The sequence below is a fragment of the Gracilinanus agilis genome, chromosome 3 (genome assembly GCF_016433145.1).
Source record: "Gracilinanus agilis isolate LMUSP501 chromosome 3, AgileGrace, whole genome shotgun sequence".
NCBI classification, from domain to species: Eukaryota; Metazoa; Chordata; class Mammalia; order Didelphimorphia; family Didelphidae; genus Gracilinanus; species Gracilinanus agilis.
Genome location: NC_058132.1, coordinates 81,428,767 through 81,449,364, shown reverse-complemented (window position 1 = coordinate 81,449,364; position 20,598 = coordinate 81,428,767). Strand labels below are relative to the sequence as shown.

The window sequence follows — 20,598 nt, the reverse complement described above, 5'->3', positions numbered from 1 at the left end:
TCACAATCATTGCTTTGGGAATCAGTTTGGTGTCTTGGAACTAGAAGGTTAACTTTCCAATCTCAGGAATCCATGACTTGATCAATATAGTTCCCATACTTCCTTACCACTTGCCAGAGAGGCTAAGGAATTCTCTGGTAAGATCCAAGGTTTCCCTAAATTGTCTTATTTGACTATATGGTACTACTATACAGTATTTCAACTTTCCATAATAATTACTATGATTAAAGAGACTTTGTAGGACCATTTCCAATTCTGTGAGAAGGATGGGAAGAAAGCATCTTAGCATGGGGACACAAGACTTATCCAGCTGGGAAGGGAAGCTGTTGGGAATGTTGTGGGAGTACTAGGAGGTCTCATACTAGAGAATAATGACCATTAAGGAAAAGAGGGTTGTAGGATAAGGAAAGGAATATATTGAGGTTTTGACCAGGATAGAACAGAGAACTATGGGAATTAGGGTCCTTAGTTGAGACTAAGAATTGCTGGAAGGGAACGTCAAAATAGCAAATGAGATTAAGATGTAAAATCCTTTGTAAACCATAAGTCATTATCATACATTTCAATTGTCATTATTAATTACTTTTATTGTCAGCAAGTTCTAGTTTGGAGGAAGAGAATGATGCCAGACCAGGGATCATTAGAGTTCAGTGAGATCATGTATATGATCAGGAATCTTGAAGGAATAAAATCATTCAGTTTTAAAGGGGTAACAAAAGAGTTAATATTCCAGTTTGAGAGGAGGGTGCTGAGGGAGCAAAGTCTGAGTAAGGGTGTTAGGGAGCAGTTTTCAAGGGAGAGTATCAGAGTCCCTCAGTTCTGTAGACAGGATAATGGGGAGCAGAGTTTGAAGGGAGGTCATGTGTGGTGGGCAGCAGGATTCTCCAGTTTTGAGTAGAAGGGTCTAAAGAAAAGAATGTGAATGGAGGGTCTGAGGTGATGGGGAAGCAGTGTCTTTGAAAGGTATTGAATAGCATGCTTACTGGTGGAGCAAAGTTCCCCAGTTTTTAAGGATGAGGTTAGGGGAGCAGAAAGTGAGGAAAGGAAGTTGGAGGATCATTGTTTAAAAAGGAGTCCAAGGATAATCTCCTTCATTCTTGAGAACCTACAGGACCTTTGGAGGGTTATAGAGATCAGGATTTCCTACTTTTGAGGGAGGGTTTCCAGGTATAGGGTTTAAAGGGAGCCTGCATGCAAAGTCTCTTCTTTTTTGAGGAGACTGTTGAAAGAAGCAGCTTTCCTGGTTTTGAGGGTAGAAGCAGGTCTAGAGGAGCAGCATCTATCAATTTTGAGGGTCTCAGTGACCAGGGTCCTCTGCTTTTGAGGAGGAATTAAGGAGCAACAACTGACAATGGTTCATGAAAGATCTTTTGCTTTTGAGGGGGCTAAAGTAGATGGGTTCCTTGTTTTGGAGGAGGATTTGGGGGAGCATCATCTGATGCCTTCCCTACTTTGGGGTAGGGTCTAGGGAGAGGGGCCCCTGGCTTTTGAAAAAGGTTTCAGGAGCACAGGAGCACCTTGATTATTGAGGGCTTCAGGGGGATAAGTTCTGTGCTTTGGGGGGTTGTCTCAGGGAATAGAATCTCCAGGGTTTTTTTGGGGATCTTGGGGAACAGTGTCCCCAGCTTTTGAGAAGGGTTCCAGACAGATGGGTTTCTGTTTCACAGGTGAATGTCATGGAGCAGAAGTTACTATTTTTTTGGGGTCCCTAGAAGCTGTGTCCCCAGTTCTTAATGGCATCTCAGGGAGACGTCTCCTGTTTTGGGGATCCCTGGAGTAGTGTCCCCAGTTCCTGACAGGGGTCTCTGGTAGTATTCTTCTACCTTGGGGGGTACCTGGGACCAGTGTCCCCAGCTCTTGAGGGGGGCTCAGGGAACATTCTCCTGTTTTGGGGAGTCCCTAGGAATAGTGTCCTCAGCTTTCTGCGAGGGGCTCAGGGAGAGCAGACTTCTGTTTTGAGGGGTCCTTGGGAGCAATATTCCCATCTCCTGCGCGGGGTTCCGCAGGGGCTTGAGGGCTCTCACCTTTGCGGGCCTTGTCGGCCGGGATGTTCTGCGCCCGCAGGCGCTGGTCCAGGATGTAGAGCATCTCTCCGCCCAGGTTCAGGAAGAGCAGTGGGAGCGTCCGCACCGACATGGCGCCGCGGGTCCGGGGGCTGGGTCCGGGGATCGGGCGGCGGGGAGCCGGGGCACTAGGCACTAGCAAGTGCCACAGGCGAACCCACCACAGGCGTACTCACCGCAGGCGTCCCGGCCTCTCGGTTGCCAAGGTAGCGCCAGACTGGAGAAGAGGCCAATCAGAGCGCTGCTTGTTGGGAAGTAGGCGCCTTAAAGGCACCGGGGCGGAGGGCGGGAAGAACCTGTTTGGCCGACACTTAAAGGTCTGGTTGACTCACCCCCTGCCTGTATCTCCTGCAGAGAGCCACTTGGCGTCTGATTTTTCATTCAGTTCAGGGGCCTGGGTTGAAAAGAGCGCTAGGCTCGTAATCCGGGGATCTGGGTTCGAATTCTAGTTCTGCCACCGGGCAGGTCCAGATCATCTCCTTTATCTGTGTGATCTTGGGCCACTCTTTCAAACATAACTATCTGGGCCTGGGTTTTCTCTTCTGTAGGAGGAGGGGGCTGGACTACTTGATCGCTGGAATTCCTTCCAGGCTGAAACCAATGATTCCAGATCAATTCCACACACATTTATTTAGCGCCTACTGTCTACGGGTGCAACACCAAAAAATGAAAATCCTTGCTGGCACGTGATGTTCTAGGGGTGAGAGATGGCCTGAGAGAAATTGGATTCAAATGGGGAGCAGAGTTTGAAGGGAGGCCATGTGTGGTGGGCAGCAGGATTCTCCAGTTTTGAGTAGAACGGTCTAAAGAAAGAAAGTGAATGGAGGGTCTGAGGTGATGGGGGATCAGTGTCCTTGAAAGGTATTGAATAGCATGCATATTAGTGGAGCAAAGCACTCCCTAGAGAGGGAGTGATCCTGAAAGAACCAGGGAGTGCTTCCTTATGTCCTGGCAGAATATGGAAAAGGTCAGAGTTGTAGACCTGAGAAAAGAGAGAAACTTCACCAAAAAGACTTAACAAAACACACCAATCTGGACACTGCAAAATAATAGCTGGGACATGGCCCTTGCTCTCTGGGAAATAGCACACATGTGTATATACATATGCCCCTTGGAAGACTCTTTAGTGACAGAGTTGGTGAAACAGAAGTCAGTTCAGTTGTGCCTGACTCTTCCTGATTCCATTTGGGGTTTTATAGGCAAAAACACTGGAATGGTTTGTGATTTCCTTCTCCAGCTCATTCTCACAGATGAGGAAACTGAGGCAAACAGGGTTAAATGACTTGCCCAAAGTCCCATAGCTAGTGTGTGTGTCTGAGGTCACACTTAAACTCTGGTCTTCCTGATGCCAGACCCACTCCTCTATCCATTGAGCACCTAGCTGTCTAATAACAGAAAAGGGAAGAGAAATAAGAAACTGAGGCTCGGGCCTTCTGACTCCAAGACCGGTGGTGTCCTGCTGTACCACTGGGCTTCTGGGGATTGGCAGCTTGGCTGTGACCATGGGATCAGGGCAGCACTTAGGTGGCCTTTGAACCAGAACCAAGTGGGATAGGTTGGTGATGTTCCCAGGGAGCAGCCTAGGCTTGGAAGTGAGGGAGAAACATAGTAATTACTTGACTTCAGTCTGCTATCCAGACTTCTCCCTTACTAACAGTCATTTCAACCACAGCTCCAGTTGGCTTTATAGAAATGTTAAGAATCAGAGACCTGGGTTGAGATTCTAGTATGGACAATTATTAGATGCCTGACCATTAAGCAAGTCATTTAGAAGCAATGTGGTATAGTGGATAAAGTGCTGGACTCAGCCCAGAAGACCTGAGTTTTAATTCTGCCTCATATAACTTAACAAGGTGTGTCCTCTTGCGCCTCTTTAACCCTGGATCATTTTATCTCTCAGAGACACAGAGGCTTAATCTGCAAAAATCTGGAGAGTGGACTTGATTTCAAGGTCTCTTCCAGCTTTAGATTTATGATCCTCCAATTTTCTCATCTGTAAAATAGATATAACCTACCTGTCTATTAGGAAACTGCTAATTCTATTATTTAAATTCTATATAAATCTTTTCTCTTTTGAAAAAAAATGTCCTTCATTTATGGATATGATCCACAATCAAAACATCCCTTTTGATTTGAACTTTTATTGACATCTTTTTTGTTTACATCATAATCCATTAGATTCTGGGCTCTTGAGGGTTCACAATGCTTTTTCCTTTTGGTATCCATAGTGTCTAGCACAGTGCCTGGCACATGGTAGGTGCTTTATAAATGGTTTGACTATATAGAACCTTCATTTATAAATATGTAATTATTTATAACATATAATTAATATAGCAATATATTAATATGGATCTAATTAATCATACTTACATATACCACGAGAAATAAAAAAGGGAAAAATACATAAACTAATACATTAGCTGAGGTTGAGTCCCTCTCCACATTTCCTTTATCTGATCATATCCTGCTCTTCCTAAACTTACTTTTCATCCTCAATGTGCCCTATAAATGAATCCCTCTGCCCTTTACTACTGCCCCAGGCCACTGTCCTGCTTTCTTCCCAATCTTGACCTTTTGATGAACCAGTTCAACCCTACCCACTATCCTCTCCTCTTGAATCCCTTGATGTTTTGTCTTGCTGCTGATCACATCAAATAAAACTCAGACCATGGTGTATTATCACTTTCTACCTCCTTCCCTCCTACTCAAGTGCTCTTAAATTGTATGAGTTAAGGAAATGCTGACTGGGTCCAATACAAATTTATGCTACCTAATCTCAAAATGGGTCTTCATTACAGCAAAGTAATCCTATTACTCCTCCTTAACTAATTCTCTAACCCACTCCCTACAGTCATTTTTGAAGAGTTCTTTTCCTAAATCCTTACTTTCCTTCTTAGAATCAATACTAATTATTGGTTCTAAGGCAGAAGAGCCTAAGGCCGTGTTGGCAAATCCACAGCACAGGTGCTTCTGGCTTCTGTGTGCTGGAGGGGGCTGCTCCCCTTCCCCTCTCCATTTTGCCTGAGGACATTTCTCATATCACCCACCCCTCTGCCTAGCAGTGTAATGCAAGAAGTTCCTCCCCTGACTGGGGTAATCAGCTTGAGGGTGCAGTTTGGGCACACCATCTCTAAAAGGTTCACCATCACTGGCTAAAGGCTAAGCAATTGAGTTTGGGCCTTGCCCAGGGTCACACAGCTAGGAAATCAGGTGAACCCAGGACCTCTTGTCTCTGGGCCTGGCTCTCTATCCACTGAATCTCCTAGCTGTCCTTCTGTCCCTTTTCATTTCATATCCTCCTCCTTTTTTCTTCACTCTCCTCTAATTTCTCTACAGTCTGGATTCTGATCTTGTCATTCAATTGAAATAAATACCTTTTCCCAGTTATCAAAGATTTCTTAATTGCTAAATTAATGGCTTCATCCTTTTTTGACTTCTCTGCAGTCTTTGACACCTGTTGACTGCCTCTATCCTCAGTGGGGTTTTGTGACTGCTCTCTCTTGGTTCCCTTAACTTTAGGACTTCTCAAGTTTCTTATAATGGATATATTTATCCATGTCTATCCCACTAATTCTGGGTTCTGTTTTGGACCTTCTCTTTTCATTCTATATTTTTTTACTTTAGTGATCATTAGTTCCCATGGCTTGATTATCAACTCTATGCCAATGATTTCTAGATATATTTGTCTAGCATTAGTACCTTTACTGATTTCCAATCCCAAATCTGGTGAACATCTCAGACTTAATATTCCATAGATAGAACACTCAAACTCATTAAGTCCAAAAGAGAATTCATTATCTTTCTCCCCAATTCCTCCCCTCTTCTGAACTTCCTTGTTACTGTGGAGGGCACAACCAACTTTTTAGTCACTCAGGTTCACAATTTAGGCATTACCCTCTACTCTTCTCTTTCTTACCCCCATACATAGCTAATTTTTTTTTTGAATTAAATTTTTTATTTAGCCTCTTCCTCTATTATAGAAAGCATTATCTGGCAAACAGAAAAGTCTATAAAGATATCTTTAATGTTTCCACTTCTCAGTCCATTTTCTGGAGGTATCTTTATCATTATTTAACCTTATTTTTTCTCTGAAATCTCTAGCATAGGTTTTACTCTCCTCTTAGTCACTCTCTAATTTAGGCCTTCATCATCACTCACCTGGCCTATTCCAAAAGCCAATCTCTCTTCCTGGAGTCTCTCTTCACATCAATCTGTCCACCATTCAACTGTCAAAATAATTTCCCCTAAAGGTGTCAACCTGGCTGCCCAATAAACTCTAGTGGGTCCCAATTACTTTCAAGACCAGAGACTTTCATTTGGTATTTAAAGCTCTTCACAACCAGATTCCTTCCTACCTTTCCAGTCTTTTTACATTTTCCTCCCTCCTATGTACTCTATGATCAAGGTTCTACTCACTGTTCTTGAATTGGCTCTTTCTCCATGTTGGAAATGCTCTCCCTACCAACCTTCACCTCACCATCTGTGGTTTCCCTTAAGACTTAGCTCAAGGCAGCAACTATGTGGCTCAATGGATAGAAAGCCAAGCTTGCAAATGGGAGGTCCTGGGTTCAAATTTGACTTCAGACACTTCCAAGCTGTGTAACCCTGGACAAATCACTTAAACTTCTTTGCCTAGCTCCTACCACTCTTCTGCCTTAGAACTAATACAAAGTATTGATTCTAAGATATAGAAAGGGTTTAAAAAATAGCTCAAGGGGCAGCTGGGTAGCTCAGTGGATTGAGAGTCAGGCCTAGAGACGGGAGGTCCTAGGTTCAAATCCAGCCTCAGACACTTCACAGCTGTGTGACCCTGGGCAAGTCACTTGACCCCCATTGCCCACCCTTACCACTCTTCCACCTAGGAGCCAATACATATAAGTTAAGGGTTAAAAAAAAAAAAGAGCTCAAATATCACTTTTTCCAGGCCTTTCCTGGGCCTCCAGCTGTTAATGCCATCTCCCTCTTAAGTACACATATATACAAATATATACATATTACCAGAAGTGCTTTGCTAAGATTTAAACTCCTCACTCAAGACCCTTGATTTGCTCTCAGCTTTTTCATACCATGATTTCATCAGAACCCTCTGTTCCTGCTTATACTACTCATGCTTTTCCTTGACTTGTCCCTCCCCATCCTTCTAGGTCCAGTTCTCCCCCAGAGAAGAGTTGTTTTCTCCAACTGTGCCAGCCCAGTGACTTTCCCTTGCTATGGACCATGACTACATTTATTATCTGCATCATTCAGTTCTTATTTCTATCCTATTGTTATTTATTCATCTATGTATTTATCTATCTTCTAGACTGTTAGTTCCTTGAAGGTAGAGGCTATGCCTTCTCTTTGTACCCTGACTCTTTCTCTTATTCTTCTACCTCTTGCTGGCATTGGGCCTTATACCCAATAAGTGCCCAATGTTTTGTCAAGGAACACAAGGTCAAGGGCATATATTTGCGAGCTGGCCAGCTAGAGTTGGGGCATGCACAGCTCTAATTAATATCTGATGAACTGAAATTAAACTTCTAACTTGTAATCCTTGATACTATTATTCACAGGATGCTAGAAGGAGCCTGAAGCCACCTATCCTAATGCCCTCATTTTACAGATGAAGGAACTGAAGTTCAAAGAATGGAAATGATTTGTTCAGGATCACACAGCTTCTAAGTAGAGAGCTGGAGCAGGAACCAAGAGCCAGCTCTAAATCTGGTGTTCTTTCTCTGACGCTTCTGGGACCTTTTGGGTTGAAGGGGGCCCCTGTTTTTAGAATGTAACTGTTCTAATCAAAAGACTTAACAAAACACACCAATCTGGACACTGCAAAATAATAGCTGGGACATGGCCCTTGCTCTCTGGGAAATAGCACACATGTGTATATACATATGCCCTTTGGAAGACTCTTTAGTGACAGAGTTGGTGAAGTTTCTCTCTTTTCTCAGGTCTACAACTCTGACCTTTTCCATATTCTGCCAGGACATAAGGAAGACCAGGTTTTAACTTAATTTATTTTTTTATATTAGATTAAATGCCCCAAGATCATTGGGCCAACTTCTACTGGGCCATCAAACTAAAGATTCCTGAGTCTCTGGCTTCTTTGTTTCTTTCTTCTTTAGTTCTACTTCTTTCTTCTTTAGCTTCTTCAGCTTTTGTGCTTCCTGGAAAACCTATTGGAAGAAATGAGAGGAAATGTTCCTGGATTATAGGCAAATAAAACTCCTCAATGGAGGTGTCTAAACAGAATCTGGATGAATCTTGGTCAAGAGGAAGAGGACCAAATATGGAAATTCCCCTCTGGCCCAATTCATTATTCAGTCTCTACCTCCAAAGAACCTTTACTACCTATTGAGGTTGTCAATCCCATTGATGGTAGGAAGTTTTTCCCTTTTATCAAGTCAAAATCTGCCTCCCTCTAATTCCCTTTCTCCACATCCCAAGGCTTTCTCTTAAGGCTAAGCAGAAGTCTGATATCTCCTGCTTGATGTGACAGCCCTATGAATACTTGAAGATAACACTCAATTCAGATTCCTTAGAATTCAGATTTTCTCTATATAATTGAAGTCCCATTCTCTTTCCCTGAGTAGTAGCTACCTGCTACCTCTCTGGCAGGTCAAAGGTTGTTTTAATAGCAAAGATGAAAAATAGAATCATCAAAACTGAATTCAGTTCATGAAGACTATTCCATGGTGCTACTAGACACACTAATAGCATCTTATTCCTCTAACCCATCTCATACCACCCCAAATAAATTAGCTTCTGATTCTTACCTTAATACAAAAAGCCTTCTTAGCCACCCACCGTCGGTGCTTAGGCTGGTTATACCTAGGGGGAATTGTGTACTCAATGCCCAGATCTTTACATGTCTTCTCAAACACCTCAAAGTTGGTCTGCCGAAGGTTTTTGAGTAGTTTCTTTCTCTGGTCAATGGACATGAGCAGCCATCGCTTATGAGCCTTGTCCTATAGAAGCATCTAATTAGTGAACTGACAACTGTCAAGGGCAGCAAGGGAAGACTGGCCTATGAACACCAAGATTTTCCTGATGGTCTCATGCCTTAGACTGCCATTATTCTACATAGGGATCTTGAGATGTGATTGAACAATGAAGCCTCCTTCTTACAAATGTGGTGGTTGGTTTCTTGAGTTTCCTTCCCCATGCTAGTAGATTGTAAGGTTCTCAAGGGCAAAGACTATTTCTGGTTTTGTTCTCCTATCCCAAGTACCTAGTTCATTGTCTAGCACTTATTATATGGTTGCTGAATGCATGAATTCTTGGTGGGCAAGCTCTAGATTCTGTATCTACAAGCTCAGATATAAGCTTAAAGGAGCTAAGGACCTACCCATTGCCTCATTGCTGCAGAGGTGGGGAGTCTCAAGAACTGTAACCAATTGGATTAAAAAAACAAACAAACAAAAAAGATAACACTTAATCTTGGATTTTAGAACAAATACTGAGTATGAGCAGAAAGGGCTAGGCAACTGGGATTAAGTGACTTGCTCAGGGTTACATGGTTAGGAAGTGTCCAAGGGGAAAGTTGAACCCAGGTCCTCCTGACTCCAAGTCTGGTGCTCTATGCACTGAACCACCTAGCTGCCTCTTGGCCAATAGGATTTTCAGGATCACAGATGTAAAGGTAGAGGGACCTCAGAGGTCATCTAATCTATCTCTTGATTTTACATATGAGGAATTGAGGTCCAGCGATATTAAATGATTTTTCCAAGGTAACCTAGCAAGTTAACCAGAAGAGTATGGATTCTAATACATGTCCCCCGACTCTAAATCCTGCCTACTTTCTACTTTGCCTTGCTGCCTCTGAAGTCAAGGTCTGGGCCTCAGCCCACTCTTGTGATGGGGATTCTCCCTGGAGAATGGAATATCAATAACAGCTGTCACCGAGGCTTGAAGGTTTGCAAAGGGTGCTACCTAATCTATTTCACTAAGCCTCATAATTTTGGAAGGGATATCCTTTCTGTGCTAGTCTTCCCATTTTACAGATTAAGAAAATGAGGCTCAGGGAGAGTGAATAACTGTCCTGTGTTCACACAGCCAGTGTGCTGACTAGTGCCACCTAGTGTCAACTTAATTAGCACAAAATGACAGAAACAATCCAGTAGCAATTTAAAGATATTTAATATCAGTTATGTGTGATAATCATACACAAAATCTCTTTTAGTTTGGTTTATGGGAAAACTCAGTTAATTTCTGAGTATCTATCTAACAAACAAGCTGATATCTAGGCAACAATCCTATTGGATACCAAGGAAAAATACTCATTTGCAAACAAAGGCACGCATCTTTATGCATAATATGGTAAAACCAAGCTATCCAAAATTTTATATCCAGTTTACTTCAGATGTCAATAAAAACATTTCCTCTACCAGTACACCAATCAATGTTTTATGAGAAACCTCCACTCCCCGCCCCCCAACAAATAAAAGTAGAATCTGAACTGGGGCCTGTTGACTCCAAATGCTACCACCTCTCCATGGGGGGGCGGGGGGGGGGGATGGAGGGGCATAGGGACAGGTGAGGGCAGCTCACCTTGCGGTGTTTCTGCATGTGTTCCTCATAATTGCGGATCTTGACTGTCAGTCTTGTAACTATAATACCAAACCACAAGAGGTCAGGTCAGCAAGCAGCCAGAACCCAAGAGCCACAGAATCTTTTTGTATTTCATTCAGGGCAGGTATCCTGGATCTAGTAAAAATATCCTTTCTGTGCTAGTCTTCCCATATTACAGATTAAGAAAATGAGACTGGGGAGATTAAACAATTCTCCTGGATAGTAGATACTCCATCTCTCTCCTCTAGGAATCCTCAAAGGCATTTCCCCTACCTGGAATGCTCTCCCTCCTCCCCTCCAACCACTTACCTCTCTGGCTTGTTTTAACAATCCCACCTTCTATAGGAAGCCTCCCCCAACCCCTCTCAATTGCAGTACCTTCCCTCCCCTAATTGTTTATTTATCCTGCATAACACTTATTTGTATAAAGTTGTTTGCACATAATCTCCCATTATTAGACTGTAAACTCCTGGAGGGCAGGGGCTGATTTAGGCCTCTTTTGGTATCTCCAGCATTTAGCACAAGGTGGGTATATATAATAAGCACTTAATAATTATTTATTGATAGAGTTGAGGGTGACCACAGAGATCAAAGGAGTCCAAACTTGGGCAGTTTATATCCATTTACCTACACCTTCAGAGGGGAGATGGAATCCTGTGGAAGCTCCCTCAGAGGATTCACTATCAGTACATCTACAGTGACTTAGAACCTTAGAGGGTTGGCTAAAACACTGAGACTTCAGTGACTTGCCCAAGGTCATAAAGCTAGTATGTATCAGAGGTCAGTGGCCCAGTGCTGGCCAATTACTAACATTTTACAGGGTGCTTGTGGTCTGATCCCAAAGGCTTTGGGCTCCATCAAGCCTTTTGGATAGTAGGGTAGGGCGGGGTGTAGCCTATAAGTCAGGAGACTTCAGCTTGAGGTCCTGCTGGGAGACTGATATAGGACCCTGGACAAATTGCTGCCCTTTCCAGAGCTGATGATTCCACCCATTTGTCAGTTCTCACTCCGTCCTTAGTAACATGGCAAGGTGGCTGGCACCCCCCCCTCCTCTGTCCCCACCCCTTGCACATCCTTCCTCAAGTTCTTGCTTCATTTCTGTGGGTACATGAGGTTGCTATTGCAGAGTCAGGGCAGAAAAAGCAGAAGATGGCAAAGAGATGAGGCCCTTGAACAGTGGCACCCCAGGTTGGGCAGATATGGAAGAGAGCAGTTCTGAGAGTTGAGATGGCTCCTTGATGAGAAACCATTGGCTAATGGGCCTCTCTCAAGACTGACTCATGACACATTGCTTTTTAAAAATTAGAGCTGCTCTTGGGTAAAAAGAGGTCGGGAGTAGAACTGCCTTAAGGACTAGCTCCCTTAAAGCACGACTCTTCCAACATGGCTAGGAAGTATCTCACAGGTGGTCCATGAGCTCTAGTGTATTTTGTTCTTGGCAGGAATCAATTACTTATGTATTGGTGTCTCATCGACAATAGAGAAATGGGGCACACGGTATGTACTTAGGAAATATCTGCCTGATTGATTGACATTTTCCTATCAGTCCTGAGAGTTGTACTGTAGCAGCAAAGTAAGGGAAAGTGGAGTGGTTCTACTGCCATCAGAGTAAAACTCAGACCACACAGGCAGAATTGCTAGAGAATAGGGAAAACTGAGGCCACCTTCCCCAAGCAAGGCCAGAAGGTTCTGGAAGCAGGCCCTCCGAACCTTTATATGGGTCTCTTTGATTTAGAAACTTATCATTTGATAAAAAGAAACTGACCAAAGGATAGGAGAGGAAGTAAAGTTTGGGTGACATGAGTGAAAAGGAAATTGTAATAAACAGCCCAGTGCCTAGTGGGGCAGGAGAGGGGATGAAAACCAGGATGGTGGGATGTTGGAATTGGAAAAGACCTTACGAATACTAAAGTCCAATTCCTTAATTTTATGTAGGAGACTGTGCCCAAAGAGAGGAGGAGACTATGTAAATGGAATTAGTTTACCCTCATTCATTCTTTAGACTTTAGCCACCAGGAATAATGTCACCTCACCCAACTTAGAATTAAGTCTGTGATCCACAAGTGATAGTAAGTGACAAATTAAAAACAAGTGACTGCCCCTGGGCAGTCCAAAACAAAGTTAAGGCTGCCATTTGTCCACAAAAAACTGGAGGTGGATGCAGGAAGTGACGAAAACTGCTATCTTCTAAATATGATGGTAACTTCCTGTGAGGGCCTTTTGTCTTTTGAACTTGGGGTTGGAGGAGCTCGAGTGAGACCTCAGACTGCTTCCTTTTGAATTGTCATGTGGGTAAGTTAGGCTGATTCTCTTTCCCTTGGTGTTTCTGGAGGCCCTAGCCTCAAGAGGCCTCTTGTCTTAGAGAAGGCCTCGTGGCTAGAAGCCTTGTTTAATTAACCTCTATGCCCCTTCTGCTGGGGCCTCTGAAGCCCTACCTGGTTTGGGCCATTGGTCCAGGCCAGAGTTTCTCTCTTCTCATTTTTCCCTACCTTCAACCTTCCTAATTGTAAATAAACCACCATAAAAGTCATCCTGACTTGGGTCTTTTATTTTGGAATTGAGTAATCAATTCCTGGCAACCAAACTTTAAAATATCCAGTTCAACCATAATCTTTCCCATTTTCCCCTTTTATAAGATTTAAAGAGCAACAGAATAAAATCCAAGTTAGAAGGAACTTTAAAACATAGCAATATCAGAGCAGAGAGGGTCCTTAGGACATGGAGAGTCAGAGTTGGGAGAGGCTTGAGAGAGGAATGCTGGAGCACAGAGCAAAGACTAATAACTTAAAGGGGCCTTAGATATCATCATTCTTTTATATATGAGGCATTTACAATCTAGAGAGGGTAAGGGATTTGTTTAAGATCACTTACATAGTAAATAGCACAGCTGAGATGATTTTTTTTTTATTTTTTATCCTGGGGCTCCATTCTAGGAGCATAGGGCCACAACCAGTAGGCAATGGGTCACACAGTTGCTCAGGGTCACCCAGCTGGGAAGTGTCTGAGCCCGGACTTGAACCTAGGACCTTTCGTCTCTAGGCCTGGCTCTCAATCCACTGAGCTAGCCCAGCTGCCCCTACTTTAGGTTGCAGTTTCTTTAGCAGATGTAGTTTTTACAGCTGAGATGATAGGAGATCCCAAAGTGGTTTGGTCCCTGGTTCACTTAAACAAGATAAAAGAGCCCAAAGATCACCCATTCTCTTTTATCCCGACTCAAAAATATGCCAGAATGGACAGGGAAGTAGGGTGGTTCTTACTGAGAAACTAACTAGATTCCAATCTGATTCTTAATGATCAGCTTTCCCCAGCAACAAAAATATAAGACTTGACCTACTGCCAGCACTGACCACAGGAGAGACCACAGGACAGTTTCACTGTTCTTTACCCTTATCTGGCCATACCAGCTCCACTAATTCAGTTCAGTTTTGGGAGTCATGATTTTAGGAAAGACATGGATAAGCTGAAGCATCCAGTGAAAGGTGGGCAATCAACCAACCAACCAATCAGTCAACATTTATTAAGTATCTACTTTATGTGCCAGGCACTGTGTAAAAGGTTGGGGAATCAAAGAAGTCAAAAGACAGTTCCCTTTCTTCAAGGAGCTTACAATCTAATGGGGGAGACAACATGCAAACAAATATAAACAAAGCAAGCTATACACAGGACAAATAAGACATGATTAATAGAGGGAAGGCACTGGAATTGAAGGATTTGGGAAGACTTTGTCTATAAGATGGGAATTTAACTGGAACCTAAAGGAAGCCAGAGAGGTCAGTAATCAGAGTGGAGGAAGGAGAATATCCCGGGGGGGGGGGACGACGACAGTAAGGAGAATGCCTGGAGAAGAGTTGGAAGCCAAGAGGCCGGTGCACTGGATTAAAGGGTACATAATGAGAAATAAGGTGTAAGAAGACTGGAAATGTAAGAAGGAGTTAGGTCAGTGTTGGTGAAGGTTATCAAGTTCAGGTGCTCAAACTGCAACTTCAAGCTGCCTGTGAGCCCCCTGAATTACCCTAGAGAGCAGAGGTAGAAAGTGCATGCTTTGGGCGGCTGGACAGAGGGGTGGGGCATGCAAAAAATATCCTGAGGAGCTGGGAAGAGGGGGAACAGAGCAGTTTCCTAAGTGCTGGCTCTGCATCTGTATCACGCTTTCGCCAATCATGGGTCCATGTCACATGAACAATAGATGAAGGAATTAAGGATGTTTAGCTTGGAGAAGAAAAGACTAGAGAAATTGGAGGTTTGAGAGGAGGGAGATAAATATGGTGACTGCCTTTGATTATATGAAAGACTGCCATGTGGAAGAGGGATTAGATTTGTTCTTTTTTTTTTGGCCCCCAAGAGCACAATGTGGAGCAACAGATAGAAGTTGCAAAGTATAAATTTAGTTTTGACATGAGACAAAGTTTCCTAACAAGTGGAGTTGTCCAAAATGGAATGGGCTGCTTTAAGAGGAAGTGGGCTTTCCTTATAAGAAGGGTTCAAGCAGAAGGTAGATGAGCATGTGTCAGATATGGAACTGTAGATTCCTATTGGGGATGGGTTGGAATAGGTGGCCCCTGAGGCCTTTTCCAACTCTCCAATTCTATAATCCTATGACAAGGTTTTGGGCCTCACTTGGAGGATAACTGGCTCAAGGCACAGAACACTTACTAGCAAGGATACAGGTAAAATGGAGGAGGTGAGAGTCAGGCACCTCTCCCGCCTCTCAATGCTCTCAATACACCAGAGGGAACAGCTGCAGTCCATAGTCAATCAACAATAACTTATTAAGCACCTACTATGGGTCAGGTACAAGGAAGACAAAGAAAGGCCAAAATAGTCCCTGCTCTCAAGGAGCTCATATTTTACTGGGGGAGAAAACATGCAAGCAAACTTTATAGAAAACAAGATATATAGTGTAAGTGGAAGGTAATCTTAAAGGGATGCCACTAGGAGTAGAAGGGATGGGAAAAGTCTTCCTGTAGAAGGCGAGATTTTAGTTGAAGCTGGAAGGAAGCCAAAGGAACCAGAAGTTGATGAGAGGAAGAGAGTTCCCAGTGTGGGGCAGAGCTGGTAAAAATGCTGAGGGCAGGTGTCTGATATGCCCAGGGTCACACAGCTAGGAAGTGTCTGAGGTCATATTTGAATATAAGACCTCCCACCTCTAGCCTGGCTCTCAATCTACTGAGCCACCCAGTTGCCCCAAGTCAGATTTGTTCTTAAGGAAGCTCTGAGTGGGCAGACTTGAGGCAGGAGACCTATCAGAAGGTTACTGAAATAACTCAAGGGTTTAGTGATGGAAGTTTTACCAGGTCAGTGGCAACAACAAAGGAAAGACAGGACTATATTCTAGCAATGTCCAAAAGATAAAATTGACCAGCCTTTAAATAGACTGGAAATGGGGTGGAGGTAGAGGGAAAGAGTGAAGAGTCAAGGATGACAGGTAGTTTGCGAACCTGAGTATCTGGTAGTTTTAGGAACAGAAGATAACTTTCATTTTTCTTGGTCACTCATCTCTTTTTTCCTTTCCCAAGCCAGATTTCAACTCCCATAACCACCCGTGTTGAATAGGGCCCTAAAACCTGTGTTGGAAAATAGGTCATTTCATGCTCATGCCCCCCATTCACCCTCTAACCAACCTCGAGCTTCCAGTGATTTGGTGTCTTCTGGATTTATTGACATCTTATTTAGCAGCTGCTCAGTCTTTATCTTCATCTTCTCCTTCTAGTGGGGGAACAAACAAAAAAGATTCTTCTGCATGGTCTGAGCCCTTTCATCCTCAAAACACATTTCATTCCCTTCCTCCAACTACTGCCCATGTTCACACTTCTTGGGATACTGCAGTGGAGAACTGTCTTAGAAAAGGTCATAGCCCAGACCCCCAGGAATTAAAGAGGACTGACTCCAAGGAAGTTCAGTAAAAAGCAACCAGAGTACACAAAGATGGAGCCTGGGAGTTCTTTTTCTTTTTTTAATTTAAAAACTCTCACCTTCCATCTTGGAATCAATACTGTGTATTGGTTCCAAGACAGAAGAGTGGTAAGGGCTAGGCAATGGGGGTTAAGTGACTTGCCCAGGGTCACAGAGCCAGGAAGTGTCTGAGGCCAGGTTTGAACCCACGACCTTCTGTCTCTCAATCCACTGAGTCACCTGAGGGTTCTTGATGGTGTCTTCTCTAAAACTTAGAATCTTAAGAGTGTTCCTGGGGGTTTGGGGGTGGAGCTATGGAGTTAGCTGGCTCAGTGGACTGAGAACCAGGTCTAGAGATGGGAGGTCCTTCCTGGGTTCAAATTTGACCTTAGACAGAGGCTTCCTAGCTGTGAGACCCTTAGCAAGTCATTTAATGCCCACTGCCTAGCCCTTACTACTCTTCTCCCTTGGAACAAATACACAGTATTGATTATAAGATGGAAGATAAGGGTTAAAAGTCTTATCAGAGCAGTGGGGTCAACTTGAATAGGGAGGCCATGAAATGTATATAAAGATTACCAATAGAATACATAATGTCTTAGCTTTAAAATGTAATATTTTCTATATTTGATTCATTTTGTTAAGCATTTTCAAATTACATTTTAATTTGGTTCTGGCTATAATTAAAGAGTGTTGTGCATCTCAAGTTTGACACCTCCAACCTAGGGCACTATGAGGTTGAAGTGATTTGCTGAAGGTCACACAGCCAATATCTGTCAGAGGCAGTAGGATATAGTGGGGAAGTAGCTGGCCTTAGAGCCAGGAAGAACTGTGTCTGAGGCAGACCCTTAATAAATATTTTGTTGAAAGATGGAGGATGAGCCTGACATCACACTGGGGACAGGAAGCAAAGTGAGATGAGTGCCATCTTCATCACTAGAAGGACCTGTGTTTCCCTTCCATAAGTTACAATTATAAATTAGCTGACATTTCATATACGGCTTTTGTAGTATATTAAATACCTTTTAACTGTGGCCTCATTTGTTTCTCACAACCCTGTGAAACAGGTGACTGGGGAGGCAGTACAGTAGAGTAGCAGGAGCACTGATTTTGGGGTTGGAAGATCTTGCTTTGAACTCTGGATCTGCCACTTTAGTATGTGACCATAAGTGAATCATTGTACTTCCCAGACTACTATTTCAAACTTCTTTGTACAGGGGTTAGACTACCTGATCTCTGAGGGTCTTTTCAGCTCTAAACCTATGAATCTATGAACCTATTTTCTTTGATTTATAGATCAGGAAATTGAGAGAGTTGGGGTTTGTCTAAAGTCACAAAATAAATGGCAGGGTCAACACTAGAACCCAGGCTTCCCAAGCCCAAAGCGATTCTCTTTCCATTAGCCAACTCCTCTTTTGAAACAAATGAATCCCTTAAATAATTCTGCTCAACAACGTCAATATTATAAAAGCAAATTACACTTGGTGTTCAACATATCTACATTTGGGTTTAAAGCCAGGGGAAATAAATACCACAAAGAAAACACTGCAGACCACCACTGTACACCCTGTTCTGAAAATAAGTCACAGATGTGCTTTGACAAGAAGATGGCAGAGGAAAAAAGTGCTCAGAAGAGGTGAGAAGACACTCACCTGATTGGCCATTTCCAGGGATAAGAGTCTTTTCACAATATCATCAGTCCTGCAGGGAGACCACAATGGTACAGAACCTCAGAATGGATATGGTGGGAGGGAGCTCTACATTTTGAGTTAGTCTGGAAGATCACAGTATCCTGGAATCTCTTTCCAAAGCAGAACAGTAACCTCCTTGGAGAAAATGATCTTCTCTCCAAGAATTAGAAGAATTGTGACAGATTGTGCTTTTAGAGGGACTGTGTAGAATGATCTATTGTGATAAATAACAGCAGGAAACTGAGGCTGTCCTGTCATAGAGGAGGCAGGACTTTAGTATTAACCAGAATATAGGTTAGCCTAAAATACTTAAAAGCTCATATCATTTATTTTTTCTACTTGTGATATGTCTGAATGGAATGTGAATGACTGAAGGGAATGGCCAATACCTTCATCTCTCCAGATCACTTTTCTTGCTTTCTGATTACCTTGATCTTCACTAAGAAGCTCCATTCTACTACTTCCTATTCAACTACTGAAAAGTCAATTTGTGATATGGGTGAGATATGGGTGATTCAGTTCTTCAAAACAATTGGCTCTCCCTACTTCTTTCCCCTACATTCTACCTCTAGATCATGATATACATACCTGTCAATTCCTGGGACGTTCTGATAATCTTTTATCAGCAAGGATGAAGGCAGGTCATCCATCTGGCTGGACTGGATTACTAAGGCAGTCACAAAAGGAAAGCATGGAAAATTAATTCTCACCCTTACCTATCTGTCCCCAAAGAGCCCCAACAGTACCTAGGGATACTTGGGGACAGGAGATCACTGAATATGAAAAATTTGGGCAAGTCTTTTAGTCTCAGAGACTCAGCAAAAATTGGGAGGTGGCAGGGGCTATGACTGGCCTAGATGATGTTAGGAAATTAAGGCCTTTTCTAGTGCTAAAGTTCTGGAATTCTTATTTATATATATACACCATTTAAATTCATCAATAAATGTTTGTTACATATCAATTGGGTGTCAGGTCTGGTCCTAAGTGTAGGGAATACAAGAAAGAGAAAAAGGAGGTCCCTGCTTTTAGGGGGCTCCCAGTCTAAAAAGGAAGCATATAGGAAAACAACTCTAAACAGGATGGTTTCAGAGTGAAAGGCTTAGAACAGGGGGAATGGAAGGCTTTCCTGAGATGGGAGAGTGATTTAGGACTCGGCCCTTACCAAGGGCTGGAGTTGCAACAATCCTTTGGAGTTAAGATACACACGAATGGCTTGGCCCACTATGGGGAGAATGAGTCCCTCTCTGCTGGGACGCCCATGGGCTTCCTTAAAGCCTCTAGCATCAGGGCTCTTTCCGTTCAGTTCCTCGGCCAGCTGCAGCCCTGGCTGGCCAGTAGCCTAACTAAGGGTCACTAACCTGGTTTCTTATCTGCATAGGTTCGGGCTGCTTGGAGGAGGAGGCCATTTCCTAGAAAGGGAAAGATGAGAAAGGGGGAGAGGGGTTGGAAATAGTCCTTAAAAGCCCAATTGATTTCTCTTTTACTCAAAAGTTCGCATGTCTAAACACCAGCCGAGTCTCCTGTTTTCCTCACTGACTTCGCCTAGCCGCCTGGTTTCTCTCCCCTTTCTTCACTGGCCCCGCAGCCTGATTTCTTTCCTGGTTCTTCTTCATTGTCGCACTTCAAACCCGTTTTCCTCCCAGGAACCACCGCCTGATTTCTCCTCCGCCGCCCAATTTCTTTCCAGGTCCTTCCTCGCGCACCTCCCAGCCAGCCCGGTTCTCTCATCCTTCTCCGCCCCTTCTTTCCTGTCGCTGCTGCCCTTTCTCTACGACCCCTGCCGCCTGATTTCTCGCAGTCCTTCTCCTCACCAGGAGGCCGGAGGGCGAGCTGAGGCCCAGCGGCTGCTCCGGCAGCTGGCCCGAATACCAGGGACCGGGCCTGAGCTCTGACCCACGGGAGCGATATTCGTGCCGCCCTCAGCATTACGGTCCCCAGCGGCCTGGCGCCGCCAAACAGACCCAGCAAGCAAGAGGATAGCTCACATGGGCGCGGCCATGTTAGCTCAGGCACAGCTAATCGAGTGTGGCCGCCAGGCAGGCGCGGAGGATGGTCGAGCACATCGATAGAATTGCGGCAGCTCCCTTTCAAAAGTGTTAGGACTGAGTTCAAATTTTTAATTCTCCTCCAGAATGACCCTATATTCTGCCCCCTTTCTGCATCTAAATGCAGAAACTCTGAAGCGCTATATAAATAATAGCGATCATATTCATCATCATTGTCTTTGACGCTCTGTGCTGAGAAAGGCTCCTTGACCAGGGAGGCAGGAGCTTTGGGCTGGATCTCGGGCAGTTTATTCCCCAATCTCGGCCTCAGTTTCTCCCATCGGTGGTCAGTGAATAAATATTAATTAAGCTCCCACTCTGTGTCAGGCACTGTGGTAAACTCCGAGGATACAA

The 20,598-nt window shown here is 43.7% G+C and overlaps 2 protein-coding genes across 3 annotated transcripts in view; both read right to left on the bottom strand.

Annotated features, from left to right (window-relative positions):
- Window positions 1-2,136, bottom strand: part of OSCP1 (organic solute carrier partner 1) — a 30,606-nt gene extending 28,470 nt beyond the window's left edge. For both annotated transcript variants that reach the window (XM_044671498.1, XM_044671497.1), the window contains exon 1: window positions 2,025-2,136. In XM_044671498.1, the coding sequence (XP_044527433.1) occupies window positions 2,025-2,136 (112 nt within the window). The remainder of the gene's footprint in view (window positions 1-2,024) is intronic.
- Window positions 2,137-8,044: 5,908 nt separating this feature from the next.
- MRPS15 (mitochondrial ribosomal protein S15) lies at window positions 8,045-20,191 on the bottom strand. Its single transcript, XM_044671495.1, has 8 exons — window positions 20,011-20,191; window positions 19,558-19,608; window positions 18,788-18,866; window positions 18,161-18,209; window positions 16,238-16,322; window positions 10,596-10,654; window positions 8,822-9,013; window positions 8,045-8,221 (listed from the first exon to the last, which is right to left on the bottom strand). Exons 1-8 carry the CDS (start codon window positions 20,123-20,125, stop codon window positions 8,120-8,122), a joined length of 732 nt encoding a protein of 243 aa, XP_044527430.1. The 5' UTR covers window positions 20,126-20,191; the 3' UTR covers window positions 8,045-8,119.
- Between the last annotated feature and the right edge of the window lie 407 nt (window positions 20,192-20,598).

Excerpts from the sequence above, each read along its gene's own strand:
- MRPS15 (XM_044671495.1), bottom strand. The coding sequence starts at position 20,125 with ATGCTGAGGGCGGCACGAATATCGCTCCCGTGGGTCAGAGCTCAGGCC. Across the intron at positions 19,609-20,010 it reads GCTCGCCCTCCGGCCTCCTG|GAAATGGCCTCCTCCTCCAA; the intron begins GTGAGGAGAAGG and ends TTCCCTTTCTAG. Across the intron at positions 8,222-8,821 it reads AGAAGGCTTTTTGTATTAAG|GTTTTCCAGGAAGCACAAAA; the intron begins GTAAGAATCAGA and ends TTCTTCCAATAG.